Here is a 16,367-nt window from a genome sequence, read left to right as displayed (position 1 = left end):
GACCCTCCCCCTTTGCTGTAGCATTGCCCTATTCACCAGTGCCAAAAATGCAGGGAAAATGACTCACTTTGTGACCACTCCTCACCCACTCCAAGACAGCTCTTGTCACATTTCCCAATCTGTGCTCCCTCTGTGTTCTTGACCTTAGGCCCAGGCCTGTCTCCCCCGGGGCTAGGATGCCTCAGGCCAGCCTGTCCCCCCTCTGGGCTAGAGTGGCTGCCCCAGGCTAGAGCTGGGACAGGAGCTCTGTCCAGCTCTTTGGTGCCTCCATTGGGAGAGTGTTGGGATTTTCACGGTGGCCACACTTTTATCAGACAGTCTACGGTACGAGGTGGTTTGGCTCTGTATGGCTTTCTGGTTTGTTATGGATTTAACAGCCTTCTGTGCATCAGCCTGGGGACTAACCACCATGTAGAAAATCATTTCATTGGGAAAATGTATTGTGAGTCCCAAACAGCTCTCAAACTGTTGGAACGCAACTCCATTTAGGAGCCAATCTTTTCTTTTTTCATTATGGAATTTTGTAGAAGTAAAGTGATAAGATGTCTGATGAGTTTCAACTTTCCATTTTTATATAAGGCAATTTTCCTTCCAGAATCCCGGGCAGAAACTTCTTAATAACATAAGTGGCCATCAGTAAGTGAAGTTGATGAATAGTACTATTCCATTCACATAATAGTTACACAAGAGTTCGGATGAATCTTAACAATAAAAGTTTTTAAAAATCCCCAAAGATTAGCTACAGCATTATACTTTGTATATAAAATTGAAAATAAAACAAATTTTGTAATCTTTACAAGGATAACAAGATGATATAAAAAGGAAAGAGAATAATGACCATGTTTCAGGATGGAACTTACTGGTGGTTGTTTAAAGTTAAATGACCGAGCTCTTGAGGTGGTGAGCTCATGGGTGTTTATTATGTTACTTACAACAAAATTCTGTGTACCAGGTCCACAGGTAGAAAAATAATAAATACTTCTCCCCCCCCCCCTTTGGTCTGAAGGATTATCGTTCCTATGACTGTCGGGATCGAATAAGAGTGAGTGACAAAATAGGCTTTCTTAGTAAATATTGGAGCAATATAGGAGTGACTTTGAAACCAATCCAAAATGTCCAGCAAGTCAGCACCAGCCAGAAGGAAGGAGTCACTTAGCTGGCGAGGTCACCTGGCTGACCTCTCAGCTTCAGTCTGTCAGTCTCCGCTGGTCTTGCCTATGTAAGGAGTCAACTGAGATGAATTAAGAGTCCTATTAATAATGTTGCAGCAGCATCTGAGTGACAGGTTGTGTTCCATAGATCAATAAAACAGGATAGAGAGCCTAGAAATAAACTCATGCCTATGTGGTCAGTTAATTTATGACAAAGGAGAAAAAATGTGCAGCCAGGTAAAGACAATCTCTTCCACAAGCAGTGTTGGGAAAACTGGACAGATTCATGCATACTATGCAACTAGACCATTATTTTACATTATATATAAGAATAAACTTAAAATGGATTAAAGACTTAAATTTAAGATCTGAAACCATAAAACTAGAAGAAAACATAGGCAACATAAACTCTTTGATCACTCATGCAAATTTCTTTTCTGATACATCTCCTCGGGCAAGGGAAACAAAAGAAAAAAATAAACCATCAACAAAACAACAAGAAGGCCCACGGTGTGGGAGAACATATTTGCTAATAACACCACTGATAAAGGTTTAATCTCCAACATCTACAGACAGCTGATACAACTAAATAAAAGGAAGGTGAATGATCCAATTAAGAAATGGGCAATGGATCTTAATAGAATATTTTCAAAAGAAGACAGAAGGAAGGCCAAAAGGCACATGAAAACATGCTCAAAGTCACTAATTGTCCGAGAGATGCAAATCAAAACAACAATGCGGTACCATCTCACACCTGTCAGAATGGCCAACATCAACAAATCAACAAACGACAAGTGTTGGCGAGGTTGCGGAGAAAAAGGAACCCTCGTGCACTGCTGGTGGGAATGCAGACTGGTGCAACCACTGTGGAGAACAGTGTGGAATTTCCTCAAAAAACTGAAAATGGAACTCCCATTTGATCCAGTAATCCCACTCCTAGGAATATATCCCAAGAAACTAGAAACACCAATCAGAAAGGATATATGCACCCCTATGTTCATAGCAGCACAATCTACAATAGCCAGAATTTGGAAACAGCCTAGGTGCCCGTCAGCAGATGATTGGATCAAAAAACTTTGGTACATCTACACAATGGAATACTATGCTGCCATAAAAAAGAAGGAATTCTCATCATTTGCAGCAACCTGGATGGAATTGGAGAACATCATGCTGAGTGAAATAAGCCAATCAATGAAAGAGAAACACCACATGACCTCACTCATTTGTGGATAATAAAGATCGTTATAAACTGATGAACCAAAAGATAGATACAGAGACAGTAAAGCAACAAGCAGATTGTCAAATTTCAGCGGGGAGGGGAGGAGGAACTGGGGGAGATAATAGATCAACTGAAGGACTTGTATACATGCATATAAGTACAACCAATGGACATAAAGCTCTGGGGAGGGAGGGGATGTGTGGGAGGGAGGAAGAGGGAAAAAATCAATAAAATATGTAAAAATAAATAAAATAAACAAACAAAAAAAAAGAAAAAAATAAATAGGACTACCTCAAACTAAAAAGCTTTTGCACAGTGAAAGAAACCATCAAGAAAATGTAAATAAAAGCTACTGACTGGAAGAAGATATTCTCCAATGACGCATCTGATAAGGAATTAATTTCCAAGTTAAATAGAGAGCTCATGCAAATTAACACCAAAAGACAAACAATCTGATTTAAAATGGACAGAGGACCGAATAGACATTTATCCAAGAAGACATACAGATGGCCAGATATGTGAAAAGGTGTTCAACATCACCAATCGTCAGAGAAATGCAAATTAAAACTCCAAAGAAATGGCACCTCACACCTGTCAGATGGGTATCATCAACAAACAACATGAGGATATGAAGAAAAGGGAACCTTCATGTTGGTGGAATTGCAAATTGGTGCAGCCACTATGGAAAAAACAAAAATAGCACTATGTGATTTCTGGATACTTACCCAAAGAAATTCAAAACACTGGAAAAGACATATGTATCCCTATGTTCATTGCAGTATTATTTATAATAGCCAAGATGAGGAAGTAACGTGTCTATCAGTAAGCAATAGGATAAAGAAGAGGTGGTACATAAATACAACAGAATGTCACTTGGCCATAAAAAGAAGGAAATCCTTGCATTTGTAACAACATGAATGAATCTCGAGAGGATTATGCTAAGTGAAACAAGTCAGAGAAATACAAATAACCACATTACTTCATTTATATGTGGAATCTAAAAAAAAAACCACAAACTCATAGATACAGAGAACAGATTGATAATTGACAGGTGGAATTGGGATTGGGGGCTGGGTGAAAAATGTAAAGGGATTAAGAAGTAAAAATTTCCTAAAACACAAAGTTTCATAATGTGATGAAACAGCTCAATAGCACTGTCATTTTAATGTTAATGTCATAAAAATGAATATTTACAATACTACATTTTTTTAGGGCAAAAGTTGTAGTTTTGCATTTTCATGTCTCCCAATAATCAATAAGTTTGCACACAGTTATTGCTCAGAAAATAGGGAACTACTTTAATTCAAGAAAAATAAAATAGTGATCAATTAGGGTTTGTGTTATGTGTTAGGTATGACACATACCATGGGTGTCATAGAATTTTAATTCGCCCTAAGTTTGCAGCTGAAGTAAAGAGCATGAGTGTTTTTAAAATTATCAGTATTCTCACCATGCCAGTTTTCAAAAGTGATTGGGAGCCTCTTGACGTGGAGACTCCTGGGGCACTGGTCAGCAAACTCATTAGTCAACAGAGCCAAATATCAACAGTATAACGATTAAAATTTCTTTTGAGAGCCAACGATTAAAATTTCTTTTTAAACTTCTTCTAATGCCACTTCTTCAAAATAGACTCGCCCAGGCCCCGGTATTTTGTGGAAGAGCCACATTCAAAGAGCCAAAGAGTCCCATGTGGCTTGTGAGCCACAGTTTGCTGATTATGGTCCTGGGGTATCAGACAAGGACAGGAAAGCAGGTGCTGCTAGGTAAGCTCTGACTTACAAACCCTGAGCCCGTCCTCCAAGCAACTACCCGTAGTAGCTCCTGACACCAGCTGCCCACACCACTGAATTTGAAATTGCCCACCATTTCACCTTTCCAAATGCTATTTAAATAAAAAAATTTAAAAAAAGAGGAAGGTGGCCCTAATTTCCTTGCTACTGCTTGTACCTTTTAAGTAGAAGGAATTTTGTGAAACAGTGCTTCTCAAATCTGTGTGCCCCTGCGGGTTCATGCGGAATTATAGGTTTTCATTCAGCGAGTCGGGAGAGAGGTCTGGGCCTCTTTCCGGGGTGATGCCGCTGAGGGTTCAGGGACCACACTTGGAGCAGCAAGGCTCTGGCATCTCTTCCTGCTGCCCCCAGGTTCCTCTCCCTGGCTTTGTTTTTCTACATCTTGTGGCTGCTTCAGACAATCAGCCTCGTTCTGCTGTGTTCGCTTGGCAACATCGCCCCCCTCCAGCCACTGTAGCTCCCACCCTGTGCTCCTGAGCTGCTGGTTGCGTGTGTGTGTTTCCATCGCCTTGGCTCCCGCAGCGCACTCTTGGGAACCAACAGTCTGAAGCCCTGTCATAATAACATCACTCAGTGAGAAGAGAAGCTGTTGGGATGGGAGTGAAATCGGTGAGGGAGTCGGGGTTAGGGAGGCAGGGAATAGAAATAGTAGGTGAAAAGAGAGGGGGAAATGAAAATTTAGTTGGAAGAAAACGTTTTAAATGAACTACAGAATTCTCCAGTTAAGAGCATTTTCTGATTTCTCTAATAGCCAATTGCTTGTTTGTTCATTCATCTCCTAAAAGTCTTCTGTTTCCCTCTGCATCCAGGCCAAAGGCTTTTGAAACAAACAAACAAAAATCTATAAACCACCTAACTAAACCGAGGTCCTCTGAGAGATTGCCTGGGTACACTGGGCCAGTCAGTGGTCCCAACCTTATCAGACATTAGAGCCACTGGGGAGGTTTAGAAAATTCCACACACCAAGCTGCAGCTCTGCCAATCAAATCAGAATCTTTGGGATGTGTCCCAGTCTTTAGTATTTTTTATCTTCTTCTTTTTTTTTTTTTAATACTTCTCAGGTGATTTCCTCCCATGTACAGCCATGTACCATGAGCCTGGCCTTGACCTTGTAGCAGGTGGATTGAACTCACTTCAAATGAAACGCTAAGCACTGTCCTTTACTACTTAGGTTACCTCTCATGTAAACCTTTGCCATGTTGAAAAATGCACTATATTTTGTGCTCGCTTCGGCAGCACATATACTAAAATTGAAAAATGCACTATATTTTGGAAATACCATCTCTTTTAATGCAGCTGATTAAATATTCAGGTAGTTTTTTGAAGCCCCAGCAGCTTTTCAATTTCTCAGTCCAGCGGCTCCCTCTGCTGGCCTTTCTTAGGTAAAGCTCCCTGCTCTGCAGAATCTCACTGCAGGCTTGGCTGCTCTTGGAAACACAACCCTAAATCAGCAGTTTAAAGCACCTTTCCTAATTCTGCATCCAGCCTGTGTGCCAAGGGCCATTGCCAAAAATGAACAGTTCAAACAGTTCCTTATCTAGTGGCATTTAAGCTTAACTCTTAGGGAACGATGGAAGAGAGGATTTAGACATACATACCACATGCATGCATATACACTAAGTGGCCAGAATATTATGATCTTTGAACGCGTGTGTTGGTGCATGAATTCATGCATGGGTGGGGATGGGTGGGGTTTGGCCAGCCTGCTGGTTGAACTTTTGGTCGAGGGGACAATTTGCATATTAGCCTTCTATTATATAGGATATACACTGAGTGGCCAGATTATGCATTCAGAGGTCATAATAATCTGGCCACTCAATGCATTTTGCTTATCTTGCTATAGAAAATATTTTGAAACCTGCTGTTGATTTTCCTGGTTCTATGCAAAATAATGAACATTGATACTTACTTTGGATAGAAAATGGGGAAGGTAAGCTTTCATCCATACCTTCTCTACCCTCCCTCATTTAGTCACACCCTTTTCCTCATCAACTCACTTCTCCCTATCTGCCCTAAGTAGGATGAATAAAAGCAAAGATAGATGTAAATGCATGACCTCATCTTATCACCCAAACTGTTGTAGTATTACCTCAGGATTTTACTGCACATGACCCTGTGTCTATGGAGGCAGGACTTGATTTTTATTGTATTTGAACATAAAAGGTGGTGCCGTCCAACCCTTAGCTCTGATTACACCTCATAAGACTGTCTGTCCCATTTTATACAGCTCTTGTCATGAAGATATCCTTTTTTGTTGCATAGTAACATCTCACCCATTGCCCTTGTTTCCTGTCTGACTCAGCACAGCTTAAGTCAGGCCTTCACGGACACTACAGTCATTGGTTTATTCCAGGCATTGTCCCAGTCTCATCGAGAGTACACACTTTCAATCCACCTTGTGGGGCATGGGCCCACCATCACCTTTCTGGGTACATCCCATGAAAGACTATCTGTTTACTTTTGTCCCCTTTTACATGCAGCACCTGGTATATGATATGACTCGGTGAGTAAATCTGTATTAGTTATGTAATGCAGCATAACCATAGTACTGCAAACTCAATGACGACACACATTTATCAGCTCACAATTCCTGTGGGTCAGGAGCCCAGGTCTGCTGAGGTGGGTGACCTGCTTTAGGGTCCTACAGGGCTGTGGTCAAGGTGACAACTGGGCCTGCAGTCCAATTTGAGGGTCAGCTGGGAAGGGGTCACTTCCAGGCCCGTGGGGTTGGTGGCAGCATTCACTTCCTTATGGGTCGTTGGATGGAGGCTTCAGGTTCTTGCTGGCTGTTTGGCTGAGACCATCGACATTCCCTTATGTGTATTCTTACTACATAACAGCCTGCTTCCTCGCAGCCAGCAAGGGAGAGTCTCCTAGCAAAGCGGGAGTGAGCGTCTTACACAATGTAATCTCACAAGTGACAGCTTGTCACTTCACCATATTGTGTTGATTGGGAGCAAGTCCCCAGTCCCATCCACACTCGGGGAGAAGCATATGAACACAAGGAGGCAGCCCAGCTTAAAGTCAACCCCCTTCAACCTCCTTTGATTTCCACTGGGTGGTCTCATAGAATCTGTACTCAGCTAATTTACACAGATTGTTGCCAGCCAAGCCTTCCCATCTTGAATCATTGGGCCATGCCAGCACATCCAAGGGTTTCGTAAGCCTGGGGGATGAGGGGAGTGCGGCGAAGGATGTGGAAAAGACAGACAAAGAGAATAAAGTGTGTCTAGGTAGATCTCCTGTACCTGGCTGAGGCCACAGAGAGAGATCCAAATGGCAAGCTGAGCCTTTATTTTATAGCCGGAGGTAAACAAGGTAGTGGTCACCATAGTTACAATGTTCTTGTGAGTTTCACTTGTTTTGGCAGCCCTTGCTGCACCTCCCATAGCCCATTAGCTACCCAGATAGGATCTAGGGGGCATCATAAGGTCAAGCTTAATTATGCTAAGAGGGCTGTGCCCTCTAAGCTGGGACTTGTTTGTGGCTTTGTCAACAGGTCAGTCCAAGGCTTAACCCTATAGCTGCTCCCTACAAATCATTAATTAATAGAACCTAGATACTGAACTTCATTTATTGGTATTAGGTTTCTCTGTGTTATGTTCAGGAAGTTGTTCCTACCTGATGAAATATTTTTTAATCCTAACTCAGCCATCAGAATATTATACATCTCTTCTTGTGTCATTGGAGAATGTAAGGCATTTTTCTATGTCTTCCTTTAAGTCGCTGAAGAGGTATCTATATATATAAAAAGCCAGTGACCGTAATGCCATAACAACCCTAATGACCATAATGAGTGGTCGCTATGATACCTTCTGTGGCCAGCGAACCAGCCTGATCAGTACATATGTCTCCTGTTTTCCCCATTGACCCAAGAGCTCTCGATGCGGTTTGCTGAGGCTGATCCCTGGCTAGCATTGGCAGCTTTACTTATTCCTCTGCCCAAACCTGTTCTTTTCCCATTCTTCCCAGTTACTCTTCTCAAAAGTATCCTTTAATAAGTACTGCCCACAACGGGACTCCCGCACCCCAATCAAGGGCGGGGCTGGCCAGCTAACCACCCATGGCCCCTCCTCCAGGCTGCTGGCCCCCGATTGGCACTCCCCACCCCATTTGGGAGCAAGGCTAGTTGGCCCATTGTCCACAGCCCCTCCCCATGGCTCGCCATGCCCCAAATCGGCCCCCCAATCCCAAAAGGGGGTGGGGCCTGCCAAACAATCGCCTATGGCCCCTCTGCCCAGCTGGTCAACCACCAGCCATCTCCTCCCACAGGCCCAATTGGGGCTGGGCCAGCCAGACCCCACCCATGCATGAATTCGTGCACTGGGCCTCTAGTATATGTATATTTACCCTGTGTGTGTGTGTGTGTGTGTGTGTGTGTGTGTGTGTGTGTTAGGCTGGAGGGAGAGAATGAAAAAGCCTAGTTTCTAATACCCAAAACCTGCCTCTAGAATCAGTCAGTGGCTGTGAATCATTTAATACCATCTGAGCCGCATTTCTCCATTTGATCTGGAAATGCACCGGACAGTTCTGAAGGGTGTAATCTTTCTAGTCAAGCCAACCTGGTTTTGGATTCCAGCTCCACTTGGTAATTCTTTTTCTAGATCAAGAGCACGCAGGCAGGATAAGAGTTAGGAAGCTGTGCTTTCTCTCTGGCCATTTTTGAACTTTATACCATCCATTCCAGAGGGTAGTGTGTGATGGCCAATCCAGTTCTCCTGAGCTTCTTCAGGTTTCATTTAGGGCTTCTCCCTGAGGAACCAAAAACATTCTGATTCTCTGAAGCCATCATTATCTTAGAGATGTATGCGTGGACTCCCAGAGATTCCATTGAAAAGTTATAGAAGCTATTCGGATGCTCTCCATTTCCTTAGATTCTTGACTAAGTCGGTTTGGAATCATCAGCACTGCTGTAGAGTGCCCCTTTCATAAAACACAAAACTTACTTCATCAGTACATTCCACGTGAGCCAGTTATATCTGTGTCTGATGGGTCAGAATCCCTCTGTCAGAGACTCCCTGACCCTGATCCAGGAAGAACCATAAGCATTCCTTGCTCTGCTTAAACCATGGGTGTTCTTAGGGAAAAGCCCAGGGACTCGTTTTTAGCAGCCTTGGGAAAAAGTCTAGTAAACATGAGAATTAGTGAAACGATAGATAATTTAGAAGATAAGTCAATGTTTCTGATCAACACAAGTTCTTGAACTCTGAGCGCAAGAAGTTTAGAATTTGTAAACGTTTTAACAGAGAGCCTCATTTCCTTTTTCTTATTCTCCTCTGCCCCTCAGAAGGGCCATCCCGATGGGTGAGGTTTAAACCTATACCTGTCAGCACATAGACAGGCCTGGAAGAGTAAATTCCAGGGCATTAGATCATCATTGATCAGGATCAGGTAGTGTAAATCTTTACTGTTAAGGTGAGAGCCCACCTGGTTTTTCTAACAGATACTGCAAGTCCTGGAATTCAAAGTCTTCTGGGAACTGTATACATGAGACTATAGGGAAGACCATTCCGTGTCTGTGGTTTGACATTTGCTTTCTCCTACCACGTATGCTGAAGAGTTCCAAATGTTTTTCTGGGTCTTTTCCCTCTGCTATGATCCATGACTGTGTTTCTGTCTGCCCTCTACACATCCCCGATCTTGATGGGTAGGCATTTCTAACATTTAACAGGCCCAGAACGTAACTCATTGCCCTCAGCCCCCAAACTTGCTTTATCGCCTGCATTCTTCATTTCAGCTAATAACTTCTTGTTCCCCATGGAATGGCTCCTAAACTGAAAGCAATGCATTTTACATCATGACTCACAATGCATGCGTGTACACACACACACACACACACACACACACACACACAACCTGAACTTAGATTTTATAAAACATTATGTGTTTTTACCATGTATGTTGCCCTCTGATATCTTCTATGTATTTTCTCTTTTGAAAAATGCTGATATCAACACCCTTAAATGAAAATTTACAACCCACCAATGGGTCATCTGTAGGGGGGAAACCTGAAACAGATAAAATTTAGTTTCCTTGGATTTGGTTCTGGCCCTAGCCTCCATGGCATCCTTCACTCTGTTAATAGACACGTCATTCATTCATTCAGGCAGAAAGGCAGTTTGTTAATATTTACTGAATGTATGGTATATGGTAGGCACTAGGGATCCAGAGATAAACACTATGGTTTCTACTTTGAGAAGACAGATAAGTAAACTAATAAGTATGAGGCAGTAAGTAGGTCTTACAGAATTCTGCAAAATGCCCTCGGAGATCACCAAGATCACCCATGCAACTTGGACCAGAGAATCCAGAAAGTCTTTCAGGAAAAGATGAAGCCTGAGCTGAATCCAGAATCAGAGATAGGAGTTGACCTGACCAGTTAGGGGCAGGATGTTCCAGAAGAATGTACTTTCTCCAAATACTCATGTGGTTTGGGGCCTGAGCAACATGGGTATTTAGAGAAACTATTTTGACATAATCTTTTCTTTTTAACCAGAATACTTTCCTGCACTCCCTCCCTTTCTTTACTTGCCAACCGTCAGTCAGTGTTCCTTCTCCACTAACCAGTCCTCTCCAGTGTAGCTTTTTTCCTCGCCCTCAGGTAGACTCACACAACCCCGCTTTGGGCTCTCACCTCCCTCTCCCTCTGAGAGAACACTTACGGTGAAGGTAGGTCATTAGTGCCTTTGTTCATCTGCCTCACCAGACTAGGTACACCTCAAGGCGGAGCTCAGTCTCATCCCTCAGTCTTCTGTGACAAACAGTCAGTATTAGTCCAGTGAACAGATGAACTAGTAAAGGAGCAGAGAGATGTGCAAGCCACAGCACAGGGGCAGGCTGAAGCTGCTTAAATGAACATGTATAAGAGTTTTTAGTGTATCATAGCATGTTGTTTTAAGATTAAAATGGGTCGAGATGCTTATTTGCAGATGTGGTAACCATGTGTTAAATGTTAATGGCACGTGGGCTACAATTTTTTTATGTGAACTATTTTATTTGTAAAAGACTATTTTTGGCTTTTTGAGAATACTTGTTTTTTTCCCTAACTTAAAGGTATCTTGGTGGTAGAATTTCTTAGTTGATTAATATAAATGAAATTCTGCTACCAGAGACAACACATATCAACTTTTCCTATTGCACAACTACCCTATCATCTCTAACCATATCTCTCACCCAAATTGTCTCCCAAAAAGGCTTTTATAAGAAGCAAAATTGACTTTTAATTTGATTTTTTTTGAGAGAGAGAGAGAGAGAGAGAGAGAGAGAGAGAGAGAGAGAGAAGAAGGATAGAGAAATAGAAACATCAATTGACTGCTTCCTGCATGTCTCCTACTGAGGTTCCAGCCAGCAATTTGGGAATGTGCCCTGACTGGTCTGTGATCTCCTGGTTCATGGGTCGACACAACAACTGAGCCATACTGGCCAGGCCCAAAATTCACTTTTATTATAATTATTCGTATCCTTTGGCCACTAGCAGCCAAGTTTGTGTTTTCTGTGCTCATTGTCACAGGAGTTGTAGGCAAGAGATGAATTTGAGACCTGGAATCTCAAATTCCTCCTATTTCGACAGCTTCCGGCTTTGTCTCTTGCATTTTTAACCTCTTTGATTCTTTGTGTTGGTTCATGATAATCGGGGTTAGAGCATGTGGTATTGATTCCTGACCAGGAGTCACTGTCGAAAAAGTAGGCGGACTAGGTTCTCCCACATGGCCAGCGCCTCCCTCACCTGACCCCGTGTCCTCTGGGTGCTCTGAGTATGTCTAACAGGGACATAGTGGTTGCTGCAGGCCAGGTACGGTTCTCCCCACAGATGAGGGAGGTGCTCTTAGCACCTCCAGTTTACAAGTGAGGAGGTGGAAGCTCGATTAGGAGATTTCTTGCCCAAGGTCTTATAACTAAGTAAGTAGAGGTGCAGGGGATCTGTCTCCGGGTCTGAGCTCTCAACCCTTCAATTCTACTCTTCTTAGTCGATGACTTACCATGACCATTGAGTGTAATAGTCATAGATGGTGGGGTTGGACATTCAAATGAAGTGTGCCCACTTATATAGAGCTGGAATTGCCCTTTAATTCCTTTAACCAGATCAAACATTGTAGTGATAGAAAAGCACACAGGGAAAGAAGGTAGAAGTGTGGGTAAGGAAAGGAAAAAGTCCAGGGAGAACAGTATTTTGGGACGAGGAACCTATGAATCACATAATTAAAGATGTTAACTGTAGTGAGCATATGGCCGGCAGAGAAGCGAGTCTCCCAGGCTGTCCGTCCTGCTCCTTTGAAACGGCGATGCTCAGACAGAGGATGTGGGATGAGAAATGACAGATTCTTAGAACTGTTTAATGACTAGACATCTGATACCGGAGCGAAGGACAAAAGCTCATGAAAGAATCATGAGGGGCACGGGCATACTTTATTCAGTTCCATGAAGATGATAGCTTATCGTTTGAGTTCTAAACCTACTTATTAAGTTTGGAGTTGATAAAATGCAGCCGATTTCACTTGTCTTACCTCATTCAGCTGCATATGTTAAAGCACAGACATTCATCTTGGGTGGCTCTTTAGCTGGGCTTGGGTTTTACTGAAATAAAATTCCTGGCACATGATAATGGAAAAGAAAAAAAAAAATTCAGAGTTTCATCATATGCAGTGTACTGGAGAATTCTGAGTGCTTTGGAAATAATAAGACTGTTTCCACAATTTCCTGCTCTCCACTAGGTTCTTGGAACGCCAAATGAGGACACTTGGCCTGGAGTTCACTCTTTACCACATTTTAAGCCAGGTATGTTTCATTCATTACAAATGACTAAATGCGTCCTTTATGCAAAAGGTGAAGATATGTTTCCCCTCAAGCTCATATTTTTACCTTGAAAATTTCTTGTTACTTTTGTCATTGTGTATTCTACATATTAGTGGAGTTGTCTTTTATTTTCACATTTTATTTGCTTTATACAGATAGAATATATTATGTCCCTAATGAGAGATTTTCATCATGAGGGATGTAATTCATTTGACTTGACAGGCTAATCTTGAAGTAAGCATTCATTTAATTATCAACTATATAGATTAGCATCCAGGTCTTTAAAAACAAAATTTAAATTGGGGTATGACAATCCGTGTGACTTCTTGTAATAATACTAGGAAAAGTATTCAATCATAAAAAGGAAAACATCACATTTTTATTTCTTTTTTAAAAACTAGCAATTTATGGTCAGTGAATTTGAGTTTAAACAGATGAAATGTTCTGAATGTCCTATTGTACAGCATTCAATATTTTTAAATGTAAAATTTTTAAACACCTAAACTGGAAAATCTGAGAGAAAAATGCAGTACTTATAAAAACGAACTGTCAGGCTTTTGCTCACCAGGAGGTGGCAGTCAAGAAACTTTCAACTTTAATGATTATATTAAACAGAAGAAGAATCTCAAACTTTGTCTGTTTAACTTTTATAGGAGGGATGAAAGGTTTGCAATTGGAAATTTAATAAAAATCAGTGAAATGAATTATTGTAAAATGATTCTCTTGTTGGTTGTTGGGTTTTTATTTCTTGGTTACAAAACATGTATTATAAAATGCAGACCCACCATAAAATTACTGAAAGGAATTTTATGGAAGATCTAATAGTTCATTATTTTATGAGGGAAAAGAGCTATGAATAATTTCTGTAATTGGGGCCAAGTATATTCTTTTTCTCCACTTCCCCTCTTTTTTGGGGGACCATCAAGAATAAATTATGACTGAATTTGGAAACTATTTTTATTCTTAATATTTTTCTTCTGAAAGTATAGAGTATGTACTGAGAATTCTTTTATCTTCTTTAGTGCCCAAGGACACTCTGTACTTTTACTAAAAATTTTACTAACTTCTGTGTTCTAAAAGACTATCGCAACTTAACAATTTAGATGGATTTTCTCTCTTCTTTTTTTTCAACCAAGCAAGAATCATCCTCCAACTGCTCCAGTTGTCCCTAGTGAGTCTAAGTGAGAACATTTACAAATTTGTAAATAAGTTCTAAAGAAATAAGATAAAGGAGACTGTGAAAAAAATTAAATGAATAAAGATGGGTGCAGAAAGAAACAATTGATATTGATAGTCATTTGGCCTACCAAGTTTCTGCACCAAAAAACATGGAGGAATTTGTTGATTTTAGTATAAATAGAATTTATCTTCCTCAACAACCTACAAAAGCATTTATCAAATATCCTGGAAAGTAATATGATGTAGTAGGAAATAAGCTAACAGATTGAGAACTGCATGAGATCAGAGACTGCACATAATACATATTTTGATGTTCAACAAATGTTTGTTTCCCTGAATTATATTGAACTAGAGACCCAGTGCACGGAATTTGTGCATGAGTAGGGTTCCTAGACCTGGCCAGTGATCAGGACCGGTGCCTGCCTTCCTGTTGCTGACTAGGGCCTTGCTTTGTTCCACGCCACCCCCTGGTGGTCAGCACATGTCATAGCAAGAGATTGAACACCCAGTCTCCCAGTGGAACTCCTGAGGGGACACTTTGCATATTAGCCTTTTATATATACAGATGAGTAAAACAGACATTACTTATGTGACTCTTCTGATAGATATATAAATTAGGCATATATGTTTAAGTTATTAATATGATACACAGGTGTCACTACAGATATATGATACATAATAGGTCATGGGAATCCAGAAGAATAACATGTGCAGATGGTATAAAGCATGGGAGCTGACAAACAAGCAAGATGTTATGGGCCAAGCTTGAGGCTTGAGGATGAGAGAAGATGTGATAAATGTTTCCTGAGTTGGCTTGAGAGGAGTCAAGGGAAGACAATATATTAGATTGAGGCAAAGGAAGCCAATCCATGAGTCCTTTCACGCAGCCCAGTAACCAGACAATCAGGGGTCCTAGTCTCCCCCAGCCTGGACCTCATACTCTAAGGAAGAAGATGCACATTCCAAGAGGATAAAGGGATCAGTCGTAGGTCCATCGACCCTTCACTTCCTTATTCTGCTCCCACAGATTGCCCTAGTAAGTCTGAGGGATAACAAAACATATGAGCCATGAGGACATACTTTGTTTTGTTTGTAATAGACTAATTTTTTTAAGATCAGTTTGGTTCATAGCAAAATTAAGTGGAAGGTACAGAAATTTCCCATATACCCCTGCCCCTATATATGCACAGACAGCCTCACCATTATCAACACCCCCACCAGAGTGGTACATTTGTTACATTGATTGACCTTTGTTGACATGTCATTATCACCCAAAGTCCATAGTTAACATTAGGATTCATTCTTGGTGTTGTAAAGTCTATGTATTTGTACAAATGTATAATGATATGTATCCACCATCATACTATCACACAGAGAAGTTTCCCTGCTCTGAAAATCCTCTGTGCTCCACCTTTTTATTTCTCCTTCCCCTCACCTCCTGGCAACCATCGAACTTTTCACTGTCTCCATAATTTTGCCTTTTCAAGAATGTCCTACGAGTGGAATTATGCAAGACGTTGCCTTTTCAGACTGGCTTCTTTCACTTAGTAATATGCATTTCAGTTTCCTTCATGTCTCCTCATGTATATATATATATATATATATATATATATAGAGAGAGAGAGAGAGAGAGAGAGAGAGAGAGAGAGAGAGAGAGAGAGAGAGAGAGCGCTGAATATTCCGTTGTCTGAATGTTTATTCATTCACTCACCTGCTGAAGGACATCCTAATTGTTCCAAGGTTGGATGGTTATGAATCAAGCTGCAGATGGTTGTGTGGGTAGAAGTTTTCCGTTCCTTTGTGTAAATACTGAAGAGTGTGATCGATAGGTCAGGCATGTTTTGCTTAGTTTTTGACTATGTATTATAATACATTTAAGCAACTCAAGATATCAAATGATATTAAGAGGAGCAAAGCCTCCCATCTACCATTTCCCCAGCATCACTGCCCCACCACAGGCCCCATTTTACTAGATGCTTATGTTTCTTTTCTTTACGTAAATGAAAGAAATTATAAAAGTATATTTTTATGTTTCGTATATTAAACACAGTTTGGGCCTTGCTTTTCTCACTAATGCACCCTAGGGCTTCCCATGTCACTGTGCGGAGGAGGCCCTTGAGCTTCCCTCTTCTCTTACAGCCGCACTGTTTTTCCATGGCGTCAATTTCACCTGTTCCCCACGTATGGACATTTAGGTTGTTTCTAGAGTTTGGCTACTGTAAATACTAAAAACTT

The 16,367-nt window shown here is 41.2% G+C and overlaps 1 protein-coding gene across 3 annotated transcripts in view; it reads left to right on the top strand.

Annotated features, from left to right (window-relative positions):
• Window positions 1-16,367, top strand: part of CDK14 (cyclin dependent kinase 14) — a 485,190-nt gene that overhangs the window by 338,290 nt on the left and 130,533 nt on the right. For all 3 annotated transcript variants that reach the window (XM_036429493.2, XM_036429494.2, XM_045578458.1), the window contains one exon: window positions 12,872-12,935. In XM_036429493.2, coding sequence (XP_036285386.1) covers window positions 12,872-12,935 — 64 coding nt within the window. The remainder of the gene's footprint in view (window positions 1-12,871; window positions 12,936-16,367) is intronic.

Source organism: Pipistrellus kuhlii, unplaced genomic scaffold (genome assembly GCF_014108245.1).
Source record: "Pipistrellus kuhlii isolate mPipKuh1 unplaced genomic scaffold, mPipKuh1.p scaffold_m20_p_10, whole genome shotgun sequence".
In the NCBI taxonomy this organism is placed as follows: domain Eukaryota; kingdom Metazoa; phylum Chordata; class Mammalia; order Chiroptera; family Vespertilionidae; genus Pipistrellus; species Pipistrellus kuhlii.
This window is presented reverse-complemented; position numbering and strand designations above follow the sequence as displayed.